This window comes from Oncorhynchus gorbuscha, linkage group LG14, assembly GCF_021184085.1.
Source record: "Oncorhynchus gorbuscha isolate QuinsamMale2020 ecotype Even-year linkage group LG14, OgorEven_v1.0, whole genome shotgun sequence".
Taxonomy (NCBI): Eukaryota; Metazoa; Chordata; class Actinopteri; order Salmoniformes; family Salmonidae; genus Oncorhynchus; species Oncorhynchus gorbuscha.
The window spans coordinates 82,610,848-82,629,526 of NC_060186.1; the positions used below are offsets into that span (position 1 = coordinate 82,610,848).

At 48.8% G+C, this 18,679-nt stretch overlaps 1 protein-coding gene across 2 annotated transcripts in view; it reads left to right on the forward strand.

Moving 5' to 3' along the window:
- Positions 1-18,679, forward strand: part of nbas (NBAS subunit of NRZ tethering complex) — a 284,978-nt gene that overhangs the window by 169,332 nt on the left and 96,967 nt on the right. For both annotated transcript variants that reach the window (XM_046299129.1, XM_046299130.1), the window contains exons 39-43: positions 1,188-1,264; positions 1,363-1,500; positions 11,141-11,364; positions 11,441-11,551; positions 12,732-12,866. In XM_046299129.1, coding sequence (XP_046155085.1) covers positions 1,188-1,264; positions 1,363-1,500; positions 11,141-11,364; positions 11,441-11,551; positions 12,732-12,866 — 685 coding nt within the window. The remainder of the gene's footprint in view (positions 1-1,187; positions 1,265-1,362; positions 1,501-11,140; positions 11,365-11,440; positions 11,552-12,731; positions 12,867-18,679) is intronic.

Sequence of the window (18,679 nt, forward strand, 5' to 3'; positions counted from 1 at the left end):
TTAGTCCCTCCTCCTCTCTTGATGGTAGAGTTCAGCTTTAGTCCCTCTTCCTCTCTCTTGATGGTAGAGTTCAGCTTTAGTCCCTCTTCCTCTCTTGATGGTAGAGTTCAGCTTTAGTCCCTCCTCCTCTCTTGATGGTAGAGTTCAGCTTTAGTCCCTCTTCCTCTCTCTTGATGGTAGAGTTCAGCTTTAGTCCCTCTTCCTCACTTGATGGTAGAGTTCAGCTTTAGTCCCTCCTCCTCTCTTGATGGTAGAGTTCAGCTTTAGTCCCTCCTCCTCCTCTCTCTCTTGATGGTAGAGTTCAGCTTTAGTCCCTCCTCCTCTCTTGATGGTAGAGTTCAGCTTTAGTCCCTCCTCTCTCTTGATGGTAGAGTTCAGCTTTAGTCCCTCCTCCTCTCTTGATGGTAGAGTTCAGCTTTAGTCCCTCCTCCTCTCTTGATGGTAGAGTTCAGCTTTAGTCCCTCCTCTCTCTCTCTTGATGGTAGAGTTCAGCTTTAGTCCATCCTCCTCCCCTCTCTCTCTCTTGATGGTAGAGTTCAGCTTTAGTCCATCCTCCTCCCCTCTCTCTCTCTTGATGGTAGAGTTCAGCTTTAGTCCCTCCTCCTCCCCTCTCTCTCTCTTGATGGTAGAGTTCAGCTTTAGTCCCTCCTCTCTCTCTCTTGATGGTAGAGTTCAGCTTTAGTCCCTCCTCTCTCTTGATGGTAGAGTTCAGCTTTAGTCCCTCCTCCTCTCTTGATGGTAGAGTTCAGCTTTAGTCCCTCCTCTCTCTTGATGGTAGAGTTCAGCTTTAGTCCCTCCTCCTCCTCCTCTCTCTGGGTAGAGTTCAGCTTTAGTCCCTCCTCCTCCTCTCTCTGGGTAGAGTTCAGCTTTAGTCCCTCCTCCTCCTCTCTCTCTTGATGGTAGAGTTCAGCTTTAGTCCCTCCTCTCTCTCTCTTGATGGTAGAGTTCAGCTTTAGTCCCTCCTCTCGCTCCCTCTCTCTCTCCCTCTCTCCTTCCCACCGCTCCCCCTCTCCTCCACACTCTCTCTCAATTAAATGTCAGTTGTAAGGTCTTTATTGGCATGGGAAACGTGAAATGTTAACATTTCCAAAGCAAGTGAAGTCCCCCCACTCTTTCTCAGGTCAATTCAAGGGTCTTTATTGGCATGGGAAACATGCGTTACCGTTTCCTGTCTCTCTCTCTCTCAGTACTGCTGCAGCTGGCCAGTGATGCCTTTCCCAGAGACATGACCCTGGCTCTGGCCTATCTCCTGGCTCTGCCGCAGGTAACACACACGCTCTGCTCTCTGATTGGTCAGTTACATTCATCCGTATGCTGACCTCTTTTCACCTGTATACTCCACACTGGTACCCCCCCCCCCAGGTCCTGGATGCTAACAGGTGTTTTGAGAAGCAGTCCCACTCGGCCCTGTCCCTGCAGCTAGCAGCCTACTACTATAGTCTACAGATCTACAACTACCTGGTCCCATGCCTCAAGGCCAACACACACACTCTCTACAGGGTGAGTACATGGTGTGTTTGAGGTGTGTTTGAGGTGTGTTTGAGGTGTGTGTTGTTCAGCCTACTACTATAGCCATAGGTGTGGTGTTTAATGAGCTAAGCTTCCCAAAACGGTCCATAAAACAGACCTACGGGGTTCTACGTTGTTGATAGTGTCGTATGAAATGGACCTACGGGGTTCTACATTGTTGAAAGTGATAGCTGCAGGCAGAACAGTTGAAACTGGAGCAGCAGCACGGCCAGGTGTACTGGGGACAGCTAGGAGTCATCAGGTCAGGTAGTCCTGAGGGATGGTCCTAGGGCACAGGTCCTGAGAGAGAGAGATAATTAAATTCACACAGGACACTGGATAATGCAGGAGATGTACTCCTGATATAACAAACTGACCCTAGCCCCCCAACACAAAAACTGCTGCAGCATAAATACTGGAGGCTGAGACAGGAGGGGACGGGAGACACTGTGGCCCCATCCGAGGACACCCCCGGACAGGGCTAAACAGGAAGGATATAACCCCACCCACTTTGCCAAAGCACCGCCCTCACACCACTAGAGGGATATCTTCAACCACCAACTTACCATCCTGAGACAAGGCCGAGTATAGCCTACAAAGATTTCCGTCACGGCACAACCCAAGGGGGTCGCCAACCCGGACAGGAAGATCACATCAGTGACTCAACCCACTCAAGTTACGCACCCCTCCTAGGGACGGTATGAAATAGCCCCAGTGAGCCAGTGACTCAGCCCCTGTAATAGGGTAAGAGGCAAAGAATCCCAGTGGACAGAGGGGAACCGGCCAGGCAGAGACAGCAACGGGGGTTCGTCGCTCCAGAGCCTTTCCGTTCACCTTCACACTCCTGGGCCAGAATACATTCAATCATATGACCCACTGAAGAGATGAGTCTTCAGTAAAGACTTAAAGGTTGAGACCGAGTTTGCGTCTCTGACATGGGTAGGCAGACCGTTCCATAAAAATGGAGCTCTATAGGAGAAAGCCCTGCCTCCAGCTGTTTGCTTAGAAATTCTAGGGACAGTAAGGAGGCCTGCATCTTGTGACCATAGCGTACGTGTAGGTATGTAAGGCAGAACCAAATCAGAGAGATAGGTGGCAAGCCCATGTAATGCTTTGTAGGTTAGCAGTAAAACCTTAATCAGCCCTTGCTTTGACAGGAAGCCAGTGTAGAGAGGCTAGCAGGGGTTGGGGTTGTTGTTTATCAGTGGTATTCTGTGGTGGTAGGGGTTGTTGTTTATCAGTGGTATTCTGTGGTGGTAGGGGTTGTTTATCAGTGGTATTCTGTGGTGGAAGGGGTTGCCAGTTCTTTGTTCTGTTCTTAAGCTGCTCCTTCTTGATGAGACAGGATTGTCTTTACTGTGGTAGGGGTTGTTGTTTACACTGGCACTCAGGGGTTGTTTGTCACACTGGCACGTTGTTTATCAGTGGTTTTCACTGGCACTCACACACTGGAACTCACACACTGGCATGCTGCACTTTCTCTGTCTCTGTCTCTCTCTCTGTCTCTCTGTGTCTGTTGTTTCTCTGGTATTCTCTCTAGGGGTTGTTTATCAGTGGTCTCTCTGTGTAGGTCTGTCTCTCTGGTATTCTCTCTCTCTCTGAATCTCTCTCTCTGTCTCTCTCTCTGTCTCTCAATTATATTCAATTCGAAGGGCTTTATTGGCATGGGAAACATCTGTTAACATTGCCAAAGCACGTGAGGTAGATGATATACAAAAGTGAAATAAACAATAAAAATGAACAGTAAACATTACACATACAGAAGTTTCAAAACAATAAAGACATTACAAATGTCTTATTATATATATATATATATATACACTGCTCAAAAAAATAAAGGGACACTTAAACAACACAATGTAACTCCAAGTCAATCACACTTCTGAGAAATCAAACTGTCCACTTAGGAAGCAACACTGATTGACAATAAATTTCACATGCTGTTGTGCAAATGGAATAGACAACAGGTGGACATTATAGGCAATTATGTTCAAGACACCCCCAATAAAGGAGTGGTTCTGCAGGTGGGGACCACAGACCACTTCTCAGTTCCTATGCTTCCTGGCTGATGTTTTGGTCACTTTTACATTTACATTTACATTTAAGTCATTTAGCAGACGCTCTTATCCAGAGCGAGATGATAAACAAAAGTGCATTCACCTTATGACATCCAGTGGGACAGTCACTTAACAATAGTGCATCTAAAACTTAGGGGGTGGGGTGATCCAGTGGGACAGTCACTTAACAATAGTGCATCTAAAACTTATGGGGCAAATGGGGTAGAGAGGGATTAGGCAATTAACCATCCTAGGTATTCCTTAAAGAGGTGGGGTTTCAGGTGTCTCCGGAAGGTGGTGATTGAATGCTGGCGGTGCTTTCACTCTAGTGGTGGCATGAGACGGAGTCTACAACCCACACAAGTGGCTCAGGTAGTGCAGCTCATCCAGGATGGCACATCAATGCGAGCTGTGGCAAGGTTTGCTGTGTCTGTCAGCGTAGTGTCCAGAGCACGGAGGCGCTACCAGGAGACAGGCCAGTACATCAGGAGATGTGGAGGAGGCCGTAGGAGGGCAACAACCCAGCAGCAGGCCCGCTACCTCCGCCTTTTGCAAGGAGGAGCAGGAGGAGCACTGCCAGAGCCCTGCAAAATGACCTCCAGTAGGCCACAGATGTGCATGTGTCTGCTCAAACGGTCAGAAACAGACTCCATGAGGATGGTATGAGGGCCTGATGTCAACAGGTGGGGGTTGTGCAGGTGGGGGTTGTGCTTACAGCCCAACAAGATTGGCAAATTCGCCACTGGCGCCCTGTGCTATCCACAGATGACAGCAGGTTCACACTGAGCACACGTGACAGACGTGACAGAGTCTGGAGACGACGTGTAGAATGTTCTGCTGCCCGCAACATCCTCCAGCATGGCCGGTTTGGCGGTGGGTCAGTCATGGTGTGGGGTGGCATTTCTTTGGTGGGCCGCACAGCCCTCTATGTGCAGAGGTATTTTTTAAAATGTTTTATTTCACCTTTATTTAACATACAGAATGGTGTCGTCTGCGTAGAGGTGGATCAGGGACTCACCAGCAGCAAGAGCGACCTCATTGATGTATACAGAGAAGAGAGTCGGTCCAAGAATTGAACCCTGTGGCACCCCCATAGAGACTGCCAGAGGTCCGGACAGCAGACCCTCCGATTTGACACACTGAACTCTATCAGAGAAGTAGTTGGTGAACCAGGCGAGGCAATCATTTGAGAAGCCAAGGCTGTCGAGTCTGCTGTTGAGGATGTGGTGATTGACAGAGTCGAAAGCCTTGGCCAGATCAATGAATACGGCTGCACAGTAATGTTTCTTATCGATGGTGGTTAAGATATCGTTTAGGACCTTGAGCGTGGCTGAGGTGCACCCCCAGCTCTGAAACCAGATTGCATAGCAGAGAAGGTATGGTGAGATTCGAAATGGTCGGTAATCTGTTTGTTGACTTGGCTTTTCGAAGACCTTAGAAAGGCATGGTAGGATAGATATAGGCCTGTAGCAGTTTAGTTCAAGAGTGTCCCCCCCTTTGAAGAGCGGGATGACCGCAGCTGCTTTCCAATCTTTGGGAATCTCAGACGACACAAAAGAGAGGTTGAAGAGGCTAGTAATAGGGGTGGCGACAATTTCGGCAGATCATTTTAGAAAGAAAGGGTCCAGATTGTCTAGCCCGGCTGATTTGTAGGGGTCCAGATTTTGCAGCTCTTTCAGAACATCAGCTGAACGGATTTGGGAGAAGGAGAAATGGGGAAGGCTTGGGCGAGTTGCTGTTGGGGGTGCAGTGCTGTTGGTAGGGGTAGCCAGGTGGAAAGCATGGCCAGCCGTAGAAAAATGCTTATTGAAATTCTCAATTATGGTGGATTTATCAGTGGTGACAGTGTTTCCTATCTTCAGTGCAGTGGGCAGCTGGGAGGAGGTGCTCTTATTCTCCATGGACTTTACAGTGTCCCAGAACTTTTTTGAGTTAGTGTTGCAGGAAGCAAATTTCTGCTTGAAAAAGCTAGCCTTGGCTTTTCTAACTGCCTGTGTATAATGGTTTCTAGCTTCCCTGAACAGCTGCATATCACGGGGGCTGTTCGATGCTAATGCAGAACGCCATAGGATGTTTTTGTGTTGGTTAAGGGCAGTCAGGTCTGGGGAGAACCAAGGGCTATATCTGTTCCTGGTTCTAAATTTCTTGAATGGGGCATGTTTATTTAAGATGGTTAGGAAGGCATTTAAAAAAAAAATATCCAGGCATCCTCTACTGACGGGATGAGATCAATATCCTTCCAGGATACCCCGGCCAGGTCGATTAGAAAGGCCTGTTCGCTGAAGTGTTTCAGGGAGCGTTTGACAGTGATGAGTGGAGGTCGTTTGACCGCTGACCCATTACGGATGCAGGCAATGAGGCAGTGATCGCTGAGATCTTGGTTGAAGACAGCAGAGGTGTATTTAGAGGGCAAGTTGGTTAGGATGATATCTATGAGGGTGCCCGTGTTTAAGGCTTTAAGGAGGTACCTGGTAGGTTCATTGATAATTTTTGTGAGATTGAGGGCATCAAGTTTAGATTGTAGGATGGCTGGGGTGTTGAGCATGTCCCAGTTTAGCTCACCTAACAGTACGAACTCTGAAGATAGATGTGGGGCAATCAGTTCACATATGGTGTCCAGAGCACAGCTGGGGGCAGAGGGTGGTCTACAGCAGGCGGCAACGGTGAGAGACTTGTTTTTAGAGAGATGGATTTTTAAAAGTAGAAGTTCAAATTGTTTGGGTACAGACCTGGATAGTAGGACAGAACTCTGCAGGCTATCTTTGCAGTAGATTGCAACACCGCCTCCTTTGGCAGTTCTATCTTGTCTGAAAATTTTGTAGTTTGGAATTAAAATTTCTGAATTTTTGGTGGTCTTCCTAAGCCAGGATTCAGACACAGCTAGGTTGGCAGAGTGTGCTAAAGCAGTGAATAGAACAAACTTAGGGAGGAGGCTTCTAATGTTAAGGTTAAGGTAGCCTGACTGCCATTAGGTACCGAGATGAGACCCCTTGTAAGACTATATGCTGGTGCGATTGGCCCTGGGTTCCTCCTAATGCAAGACAATGCTAGACCACACACACTACTGAGCCTCATTTTGACTTGTTTTAAGGACATTACATCAAAGTTGAATCAGCCTGTAGTGTGGTTTTCCACTTTAATTTTGAGTGTGACTCCAAATCCAGACCTCCATGGGTTGATAAATTTGATTTCCATTGATAATTTTTGTGTGATTTTGTTGTCAGCACATTCAACTATGTAAAGAAAAAAGTATTTAATAAGAATATTTCATTCATTCAGATCTAGGATGTGTTATTTTAGTGTTCCCTTTATTTTTTTTAGCAGTGTGTGTGTGTGTTTTAACAATGTACAAATGGTTAAAGGACATAAGATAAAATAAATAAGCATAAATATGGGTTGTATTTACAACGGTGTTTGTTCTTCACTGGTTGCCCTTTTCTCGTGGCAACACGTCACAAATATTGCTGCTGTGGTGGCACACTGTGGAATTTCACCCAGTAGATATGGGAGTTTATCAAAATTGGATTTGTTTTCGAATTCTTTGTGGATCTGTGTGATCTGGGGGGAAATATGTCTCTCTAATATGGTCATACATTGGGCAGGAGGTTAGGAAGTGCAGCTCAGTTTCCACCTCATTTTGTGGGCAGTGAGCACATAGCCTGTCTTCTCTTGAGAGTCATGTCTGCCTACGGCGGCCTTTCTCAATAGCAAGGCTATGCTCACTGAGTATGTACATAGTCAAAGCTTTCCTTAATTTTGGGTCAGTCACAGTGGTCAGGTATTCTGTCACTGTGTACTCTCTGTTTAGGGCCAAATAGCATTCTAGTTTGCTCTGTTTTTTTGGCAATTCTTTCCAATGTGTCAAGTAGTTATCTTTTTGTTTTCTCATGATTTGGTTGGGTCTAATTGTGCTGCTGTCCTGGGACTCTGTAGGGTGTGTTTGTGAACAGAGCCCCAGGACCAGCTTGCTTAGTGGACTCCTCCAGGTTCATCACTCTGTAGGTGATAGCTTTGTTATGGAAGGTTTGGGAATCGCTTCCTTTTAGGTGGTTGTAGAATTGAACGTCTCTATTCTGGATTTTGATAATTAGTGGGTATCGGTCTATTTCTGCTCTGCATGCATTATTTGGTGTTCTACGTTGTACACGGAGGATATTTTTGCAGAATTCTGCATGCAGAGTCTCAATTTGGTGTTTGTCCCATTTTGTGAAATCTTGGTTGGTGAGCGGACCCCAGACCTCACAACCATAAAGGGCAATGGGTTCTATAACTGATTCAAGTATTTTTAGCCAAATCCTAATTGGTATGTTGAAATTTATGTTCCTTTTGATGGCATAGAATGCCCTTCTTGCCTTGTCTCTCAGATCGTTCAGTAGTGGGTTGTGGTCCTGTTCCCAGTAGTGGGTTGTGGTCCTGTTCCCAGTAGTGGGTTGTGGTCCTGTTCCCTCCCAGTAGTGGGTTGTGGTCCTGTTCCCTCCCAGTAGTGGGTTGTGGTCCTGTTCCCTCCCAGTAGTGGGTTGTGGTCCTGTTCCCTCCCAGTAGTGGGTTGTGGTCCTGTTCCCTCCCAGTAGTGGGTTGTGGTCCTGTTCCCTCCCAGTAGTGGGTTGTGGTCCTGTTCCCTCCCAGTAGTGGGTTGTGGTCCTGTTCCTCCCAGTAGTGGGTTGTGGTCCTGTTCCCTCCCAGTAGTGGGTTGTGGTCCTGTTCCCTCCCAGTAGTGGGTTGTGGTCCTGTTCCCTCCCAGTAGTGGGTTGTGGTCCTGTTCCCTCCCAGTAGTGGGTTGTGGTCCTGTTCCCAGTAGTGGGTTGTGGTCCTGTTCCCTCCCAGTAGTGGGTTGTGGTCCTGTTCCCTCCCAGTAGTAGGTTGTGGTCCTGTTCCCAGTAGTGGGTTGTGGTCCTGTTCCTTCCCAGTAGTGGGTTGTGGTCCTGTTCCCTCCCAGTAGTGGGTTGTGGTCCTGTTCCCAGTAGTAGGTTGTGGTCCTGTTCCCAGTAGTGGGTTGTGGTCCTGTTCCCTCCCAGTAGTGGGTTGTGGTCCTGTGGTCCACATACTTTTGATCATGTAGGGTTTATATTTAAACTCTTTCAGTATTAGATGAAACATTTGGTATTTCTGACACCTCATTTTTCTTGACGTTGCTCTGTGTGGCTCTCACACATCTTTATATTGTGACAGTTTTACACAACAATGGGGGAGAGAGAAATAGATGATGAGGAGAGGGAAGAGAGAGTAGGTTGCTATGGTGAAAGTAAAAGTGTTGTTGTATTTAGTTAGACGTGATGTACAGTACCAGTCAAAAGTTAGGACACCTCATTCCAGTTTTTCTTTTTACTATTTTCTTCATTGTAGAATAATAGTTTTTACATCAAATAACACATGTGGGATCATGTCGAATCAAAATATATTTGAGATTCTTCAAAGTAGTCACCCTTTGCCTTGATGACAGCTTTGCACACTCTTGGCATTCTCTCAAGCGTTATGAGGAATGCTTTTCCAACAGTCTTGAAGGAGTTCCCACATATGCTGAGCACCTGTTGGCTGCTTTTCCTTCACTCTGCGGTCCAACTCATCCCAAACCATCTCAATTGGTTTGTGGTCATCTTATGCAGCACTCCACTCCACTCTCCTTGGTCAAATAGCTCTTACTCAGCCTGGAGGTGTGTTGGGTCATTGTCCTGTTGAAAAACAAATCCCACTAAGCGCAACCAGATGGATCACTGCAGAACGCTGTGGTAACCATGCTGGTTAAGTGTGGTCTAAATAAATAGCAGAGTGTCACTAGCAAAGCACCATCACACCACCTCCTCCATGCTTCACGGTGGGAACCACACACCTCCTCCTCCATGCTTCACGGTGGGAACCACACACCTCCTCCTCCATGGTTCACGGTGGGAATCACACACCACCTCCTCCATGCTTCACGGTGGGAACCACACACCACCTCCTCCATGCTTCACGGTGGGAACCACACGTGCGGAGATCATCCATTCACCTACTCTGCATCTCACAAAGACACGGCGGTTGGAACCAAAAATATCACATTTGGATTCATCAGACCAATGAATGAGACAAGTCTCTTCTTCTTATTGGTGTCCTTTAGTAGTGGTTTCTTTGCAGCATTTCGACCATGAAGGCCTGATTCACACAGTCTCCTCTGAACAGTTGATGTCTGTTACTTGACCTCAAAAGCTTTTATTTGGGCTGCAATTTATGGGCTGGTAACTTTAACTTATCCTCTGCAGCAGAGGTAACTGTGGGTCTTCCTTTCCTGTGGAGGTCCTCATGAGAGACAGGTAACTCTAATTAACTTATCCTCTGCAGCAGAGGTAACTGTGGGTCTTCCTTTCCTGTGGCGGTCCTCATGAGAGACAGGTAACTCTAATGAACTTATCCTCTGCAGCAGAGGTAACTCTGGGTCTTCCTTTCCTGTGGCGGTCCTCATGAGAGCCAGGTAACTCTAATGAACTTATCCTCTGCAGCAGAGGTAACTCTGGGTCTTCCTTTCCTGTGGCGGTCCTCATGAGAGACGGTTTTCATCGTGCTTAATGGTTTTTGCAACTTCACTTGCGTTCTCGAAACGTTCCGTATTGACTGACCTTCATGTCTTATGGCAATGATGGACTGTCGTTTCTCTTTGCTTATTTGAGCTGTTCTTGTTAATTGAAATGCATTCCAGGTGACTACCTCATGAAGCTGGTTGAGAGAATGCCAAGAGTGTGCAAAGCTGTCAAGGCAACGGGTGGCTACTTTGAAGAATCTAAAATATATAAAATATATTTTGATTTAACACTTCTCTGATTACTCCATGATTCCATATGTGTTATTTCATAGTTTTGATGTCTTCAATATTCTACAATGTAGAAAATAGTTCAAATGACAAACTCTTGAATTAGTAGGTTTTTTCTAAAACGTTTGACTGGTACTGTGTGGATGTCGGAAGTTTACAAACACTTATGTTGGAGTCATTAAAACTCGTTTTTCAAGAGCGAGTGGAGGACAGAGGAGACTCTTAAAGAAGTTACAGGTCTGTGAGAGCCAGAAAAATAAAGAATCCGACAATGTGATTTTCTGGATTTTTTTTCTCATTTGTCTGTCATAGTTGAAGTGTACCTATGATGAAAATTACAGGCCTCTCTCATCTTTTTAAGTGGGAGAACTTGCACAATTGGTTGCTGACTAAATACTGTTTGCCCCACTGTACATGCATATATATAATAGACATAAATATTTGTGTGTATATGTATATGTATATATATATATATGTGTGTTTTGTATTTCTCCATATTTAAAATGTATATGGGGGGGGGGGATTGGAAAAAATGCAGACAATTACATTGATGGAACACACACACACACATCTGCAATATTAAAGACAATGTTTGTCTATGGAGATTGCATGGCCATGTGCTAGATTTTATACACCAGTCAGCAACAGATGTGGCTGAAAGCTGAATTCACTAATATGAAGGTGTCATATTTACAATTTCTTTTTGAATGAATTTAGCCCGATGTCTTTTTGTGACTTGCCTGGAGAGGCTGTGTGACTGAGGAAGGCTGCATTTGATCTGTTTCTTACTCAGGCCGACCCCAAGGAGCTGATCCGATTGGTCACCCAGCACGTGACGGCCCATTCTGATTGGCCAGCGGACGTGGAGGAGTTGATTGGCCAGCTCCAGGTGTATAACGAGCGTCTGACAGACCTGACGCAGGCCCAGGTGTTGCAGGGGCTGGGACGTGGGGTCGACATAAGACGATTCGGTTCCGACACACACTACAAGAAACAGACCATACTGGGTCTGACTGAGTGAGTAGGGAGGACAGGTAGTTAAAGTGATTTTTACCAAAATGACCTGGTTTTCCTGAAGTTTGATGTGTTGCAGGACCCTGGATGACAGCGTGTGGAGGATCAGTCTGTCTCTCGCCCAGCGCTACAGCATCCCCCTCTGGGACATCTATATGACTCACCTGGAGTTCCTCTTCACTGACAGCGGGTAAGACACACACACACACACACACACACACACACACACACACACACACACACACACACACACACACACACACACACACACACACACACACACACACACACACACACACACACACACACACACACACACACACACACACACACACACACACACACACACACACACACACACCACAAACACCACAAACACCACACACACCACACAGCACACACACCACACACACACCACACACACCACACCCCCCACACAGCACACACACCACACACACACCACACACACCACACACCACACACACCACACACCACACACCACACACCACACACACACACACACACACACACACACACCACACACACCACACCACACCACACCACCCAAACCACACACACACCACACCCACACACACACCACCACACACACCACACCAAACCACACACCACACCACACACACCACACCAAACCACACACACACCACACACCACACCACACCAAACCACACACACACCACACCACACACACCACACACACACCACACCACACACACAACCACACCACACACACCACACACACCACACCAAACCACACAACCACACCAAACCACACACACACCACACCAAACCACACACACACCACACACCAAACCACACACACACCACACACACCACACACACACCACACCACACACACACCACACCACACCACACCACACACACACACCACAACACACACACCTTCTCTGTCTCTCTCTGTGTCTATTTCAGGGTCTTTAATGTCATGGGAAACATGTGTTAACATAGCAAGTGAGGTAGATAATATATAAAGTGACATAAACAATAACAATTAACAGTGAACATTACACATACAGAATAGACATTTCAAACGTCATATTATGTCTTTATACAGTGTTGTAACGATGTACAAATAGTTAAAGTACAAAAGGGAAAATAAATCAACATAAATATGGGTTGTATTTACAATGGTGTTTGTTCTTCACTGGTTGCCCTTTTCTTGAGGCAACAGGTCACACATCTTGCTGCTGTGATGCAACACTGTGGAATTTCACCCAGTAGATATGGGACTTTATCAAGATTGGATTTGTTTGTGGGTCTGTGTAATCTGAGGGAAATATTTGTCTCTAATATTTGTCCCCTCCTCCTCCCCCTCTCCTCCTCCTCCTCAGTCTCTCTACCAAGGACATCGAGGGTCGTGTGGACACCTTGGCTCTATTTGACTCTCTGAAGTCAGAACCTGAGTCTTTCCACAGTCACATGACTAAATATGTGTTGACCTCCGTGGAAGGGACAGACCTGCCCAGGTACAAACACACAGACCTGCCCAGGTACAAACACACAGACCTGCCCAGGTACAAACACACAGACCTGCCCAGGTACAAACACACAGACCTGCCCAGGTACAAACACACAGACCTGCCCAGGTACAAACACACAGACCTGCCCAGGTACAAACACACAGACCTGCCCAGGTACAAACACACAGACCTGCCCAGGTACAAACACACAGACCTGCCCAGGTACAAACACACAGACCTGCCCAGGTACAAACACACAGACCTGCCCAGGTACAAACACACAGACCTGCCCAGGTACAAACACACAGACCTGCCCAGGTACAAACACACAGACCTGCTGCCCAGGTACAAACACTCAGACCTGCCCAGGTACAAACAAACAGACCTGCCCAGGTACAAACACACAGACCTGCCCAGGTACAAACACACAGACCTGCCCAGGTACAAACACTCAGACCTGCCCAGGTACAAACACACAGACCTGCCCAGGTACAAACACTCAGACCTGCCCAGGTACAAACACTCAGACCTGCCCAGGTACAAACACTCAGACCTGCCCAGGTACAAACACTCAGACCTGCCCAGGTACAAACACTCAGACCTGCCCAGGTACAAACACTCAGACCTGCCCAGGTACAAACACTCAGACCTGCCCAGGTACAAACACTCAGACCTGCCCAGGTACAAACACTCAGACCTGCCCAGGTACAAACACTCAGACCTGCCCAGGTACATATTTCACAAATGTCCTACATCATCAGATTGAGGTGAGAATCGTAGGTGTATAAAATGTCCCCATCACCATGCCGGTCTACAAGTCCAACTGGCCAGTGTCCTTAAAGGCATACTTCCTGATTTTGGCAATGAGGCCCTTTTGTCTCTGTCCCCAGAGCCCGATGAACATGGTGAATACCATGTGAATACCATGTGAATACCATGTGAATACCATGTGAATACCATGTGAATGTTTATGTCTCTTTGTCCCGTAATGGAGGATGTTACATGAGCCAGTGCTAACTAGCGTTAGAGCAATGACTGGAAGTCTATGGGTGTCTGCTAGCATGCTATGATTAATTGACTGGACGTCTATGGGTGTCTGCTAGCATGCTATGATTAATTGACTGGACGTCTATGGGTGTCTGCTAGCATGCTATGATTAATTGACTGGACGTCTATGGGTGTCTGCTAGCATGCTATGATTAATTGACTGGACGTCTATGGGTGTCTGCTAGCATGCTATGATTGTATCCCCATAGACATCCAGTCATTGTGTTAATACTATTTCCTTCAAACTGCACTCAGATACATCAAAATGGTATCGGCAAGTTTTTTCCTCATTGCCAAAATCCCGAAGTAACCCTTTTAAAATGTCCCTCTTCTCCTCTCCCTGATCCTCTTCTCCTCTCCCTGCTCCTCTCCTCCTCTCCATGATCCTCTCATCCTCTCCCTGATCCTCTTCTCCTCTCCATGATCCTCTCCTCCTCTCCCTGCTCCTCTCCTCCTCTCCATGATCCTCTCCTCCTCTCCCTGCTCCTCTCCTCCTCTCCATGATCCTCTCCCTCTTGATCCTCTTCTCCTCTCCCTGATTCCCTCTTCTCCTCTCCCTGAACCTCTTCTCCTCTTCTCATCTTCTCCTCTCCCTGATCCTCTTCTCCTCTCCCTGACTCATTCTTCTCTCTTCTCCCCCCTGATCCTCTTCTCCTCTCCCTGATCCCCTTCTCCTCTCCCTGATCCTCTTCTCTTTTCTCTCCCTGATCCTCTTCTCCTCTCCCTGATCATCTTCTCTTCTCTCCCTGATCCTCTTCTCCTCTCCCTGATCATCTTCTCCTCTCCCTGATCATCTTCTCCTCTCCCTAACCCTTTTCTCCTCTCCCTGATCCCCTTCTCCTCTCCCTGATCTCCTCTCCCTGATCCTCTTCTCCTCTTCTCATCTTCTCCTCTCCCTGATCCCTTCTCCTCTCCCTGATCCTCTTCTCCTCTCCCTGATCCCCTTCTCCTCTCCCTGATCCCCTTCTCCTCTCCTGATGATCCCCTTCTCCTCTCCCTGATCCCCTTCCCTTCTCCTCTCCCTGATCCCCTTCTCCTCTCCCTGATCCTCTTCTCCTCTCCCCGATCCTCTTCTCCTCTCCCCGATCCTCTTCTCCTCTCCCCGATCCTCTTCTCCTCTCCCTGATCCTCTTCTCCTCTCCCTGATCATCTTCTCCTCTCCCTAACCCTTTTCTCCTCTCCCTGATTCCCTGATCCTCTTCTCCTCTTCTCATCTTCTCCTCTCCCTGATCCTCTTCTCCTCTCCCTGATCCTCTTCTCCTCCCCCTGATCCCCTTCTCCTCTCCCTGATCCCCTTCTCCTCCATGATCCCCTTCTCCTCTCCCTGATCCCCTTCTCCTCTCCCTGATCCCCTTCTCCTCTCCCTGATCCTCTTCTCCTCTCCTGATCCTCTTCTCCTCTCCCTGATCCTCTTCTCCTCTCCCTGATCCTCTTCTCCTCTCCCTGATCCTCTTCTCCTCTCCCTGATCCTCTTCTCCTCTCCCTGATCCTCTTCTCTTCTCCCTGATCCTCTTCTCTTCTCCCTGATCCTCTTCTCCTCTCCCTGATCCTCTTCTCCTCTCCCTGATCATCTTCTCCTCTCCCTGATCCTCTTCTCCTCTCCCTGATCATCTTCTCCTCTCCCTGATCATCTTCTCCTCTCCCTAACCCTTTTCTCCTCTCCCTGATCCCCTTCTCCTCTCCCTGATCCTCTTCTCCTCTTCTCATCTTCTCCTCTCCCTGATCCTCTTCTCCTCTCCCTGATCCTCTTCTCCTCTCCCTGATCCCCTTCTCCTCTCCCTGATCCCCTTCTCCTCTCCCTGATCCCCTTCTCCTCTCCCTGATCCCCTTCTCCTCTCCCTGATCCCCTTCTCCTCTCCCTGATCCTCTTCTCCTCTCCCCGATCCTCTTCTCCTCTCCCTGATCCTCTTCTCCTCTCCCTGATCATCTTCTCCTCTCCCTAACCCTTTTCTCCTCTCCCTGATCCCCTTCTCCTCTCCCTGATCCTCTTCTCCTCTTCTCATCTTCTCCTCTCCCTGATCCTCTTCTCCTCTCCCTGATCCTCTTCTCCTCCCCTGATCCCCTTCTCCTCTCCCTGATCCCCTTCTCCTCCATGATCCCCTTCTCCTCTCCCTGATCCCCTTCTCCTCTCCCTGATCCTCTTCTCCTCTCCCTGATCCTCTTCTCCTCTCCCTGATCCTCTTCTCCTCTCCCTGATCCTCTTCTCCTCTCCCTGATCCTCTTCTCCTCTCCCTGATCCTCTTCTCCTCTCCCTGATCCTCTTCTCCTCTCCCTGATCCTCTTCTCCTCTCCCTGATCCTCTTCTCTTCTCCCTGATCCTCTTCTCTTCTCCCTGATCCTCTTCTCTTCTCCCTGATCCTCTTCTCCTCTCCCTGATCCTCTTCTCCTCTCCCTGATCCTCTTCTCCTCTCCCTGATCCCATCTTCTCCTCTCCCTGATTCCATCTTCTCCTCTCCCTGATTCCATCTTCTCCTCTCCCTGATTCCATCTTCTCCTCTCCCTGATTCCATCTTCTCCTCTCCCTGATTCCATCTTCTCCTCTCCCTGATTCTCCCCTCCTCTCCCTGATTCCATCTTCTCCTCTCCCTGATCCTCTTCTCCTCTCCCTGATCCTCTTCTCCTCTCCCTGATCCTCTTCTCCTCTCCCTGATCCTCTTATCTTCTCCCTGATCCTCTTCTCTTCTCCCTGATCCTCTTCTCTTCTCCCTGATCCTCTTCTCTTCTCCCTGATCCTCTTCTCCTCTCCCTGATCCTCTTCTCCTCTCCCTGATCCTCTCCTCCTCTCCCTGATTCCATCTTCCCCTCTCCCTGATTACATCTTCTCCTCTCCCTGATTCCATCTTCTCCCCTCCCTGATCCTCTTCTCCTCTCCCTGATCCTCTTCTCCTCTCCCTGATCCTCTTCTCCTCTCCCTTTTCTCCTCTCCCTGATTCCCTCTTCTCCTCTCCCTGAACCTCTTCTCCTCTTCTCATCTTCTCCTCTCCCTGATCCTCTTCTCCTCTCCCTGATCCCCTTCTCCTCTCCCTGATCCTCTTCTCCTCTCCCTGATCCTCTTCTCCTCCCTGATCATCTTCTCCTCTCCCTGATCCTCTTCTCCTCTCCCTGATCATCTTCTCCTCTCCCTGATCATCTTCTCCTCTCCCTGATCCTTTTCTCCTCTCCCTGATCCCCTTCTCCTCTCCCTGATCCTCTTCTCATCTTCTCCTCTCCCTGATCCTCTTCTCCTCTCCCTGATCCCCTTCTCCTCTCCCTGATCCCCTTCTCCTCCCTGATCCCCTTCTCCTCTCCCTGATCCTCTTCTCCTCTCCCTGATCCTCTTCTCCTCTCCCTGATCCTCTTCTCCTCTCCCTGATCCTCTTCTCCTCTCCCTGATCCTCTTCTCCTCTCCCTGATCCTCTTCTCCTCTCCCTGATCCTCTTCTCCTCTCCCTGATCATCTTCTCCTCTCCCTAACCCTTTTCTCCTCTCCCTGATCCCCTTCTCCTCTCCCTGATCCTCTTCTCATCTTCTCCTCTCCCTGATCCTCTTCTCCTCTCCCTGATCCCCTTCTCCTCTCCCTGATCCCCTTCTCCTCCCTGATCCCCTTCTCCTCTCCCTGATCCCCTTCTCCTCTCCCTGATCCCCTTCTCCTCTCCCTGATCCTCTTCTCCTCTCCCTGATCCTCTTCTCCTCTCCCTGATCCTCTTCTCCTCTCCCTGATCCTCTTCTCCTCTCCCTGATCCTCTTCTCCTCTCCCTGATCCTCTTCTCCTCTCCCTGATCCTCTTCTCTTCTCCCTGATCCTCTTCTCTTCTCCCTGATCCTCTTCTCTTCTCCCTGATCCCCTTCTCCTCTCCCTGATCCACTTCTCCTCTCCCTGATCCTCCCCTCCTCTCCCTGATCCTCTTTTCCTCTCCCTGATCCCCTTCTCCTCTCCCTGATTCTCCCCTCCTCTCCCTGATCCTCTTTTCCTCTCCCTGATCCCCTTCTCCTCTCCCTGATTCTCCCCTCCTCTCCCTGATTCTCCCCTCCTGTCCCTGATTCTCCCCTCCTCTCCCTTATTCTCCCCTCCTCTCCCTGATCCTCTTTTCCTCTCCCTGATCCCCTTCTCCTCTCCCTGATTCTCCCCTCCTCTCCCTGATCCTCTTTTCCTCTCCCTGATCCCCTTCTCCTCTCCCTGATTCTCCCCTCCTCCTCTCCCTGATTCTCCCCTCCTGTCCCTGATTCTCCCCTCCTGTCCCTGATTCTCCCCTCCTGTCCCTGATTCTCCCCTCCTGTCCCTGATTCTCCCCTCCTCTCCCTGATTCTCCCCTCCTGTCCCTGATTCTCCCCTCCTCTCCCTGATCCTCCCCTCCTGTCCCTGATTCTCCCCTCCTGTCCCTGATCCTCCTCTCCCTGATTCTCCCCTCCTGTCCCTGATTCTCCCCTCCTGTCCCTGATCCTCCTCTCCCTGATCCCCTTCTCCTCTCCCTGATTCTCCCCTCCTCTCCCTGATTCTCCCCTCCTGTCCCTGATTCTCCCCTCCTGTCCCTGATTCTCCCCTCCTCTCCCTGATCCTCCCCTCCTGTCCCTGATCCTCCCCTCCTGTCCCTGATCCTCCTCTCCCTGATCCCCTTCTCCTCTCCCTGATTCTCTTCTCCTCTCCCTGATTCTCCCCTCCTGTCCCTGATCCTCCTTTCCCTGATCCTCTTCTCCTCTCCCTGATCCTCTTCTCCTCTCCCTGATCCTCTTCTCCTCTCCCTGATCCTCTTCTCCTCTCCCTGATCCTCCTCTCCCTGATCCTCCTCTCCCTGAT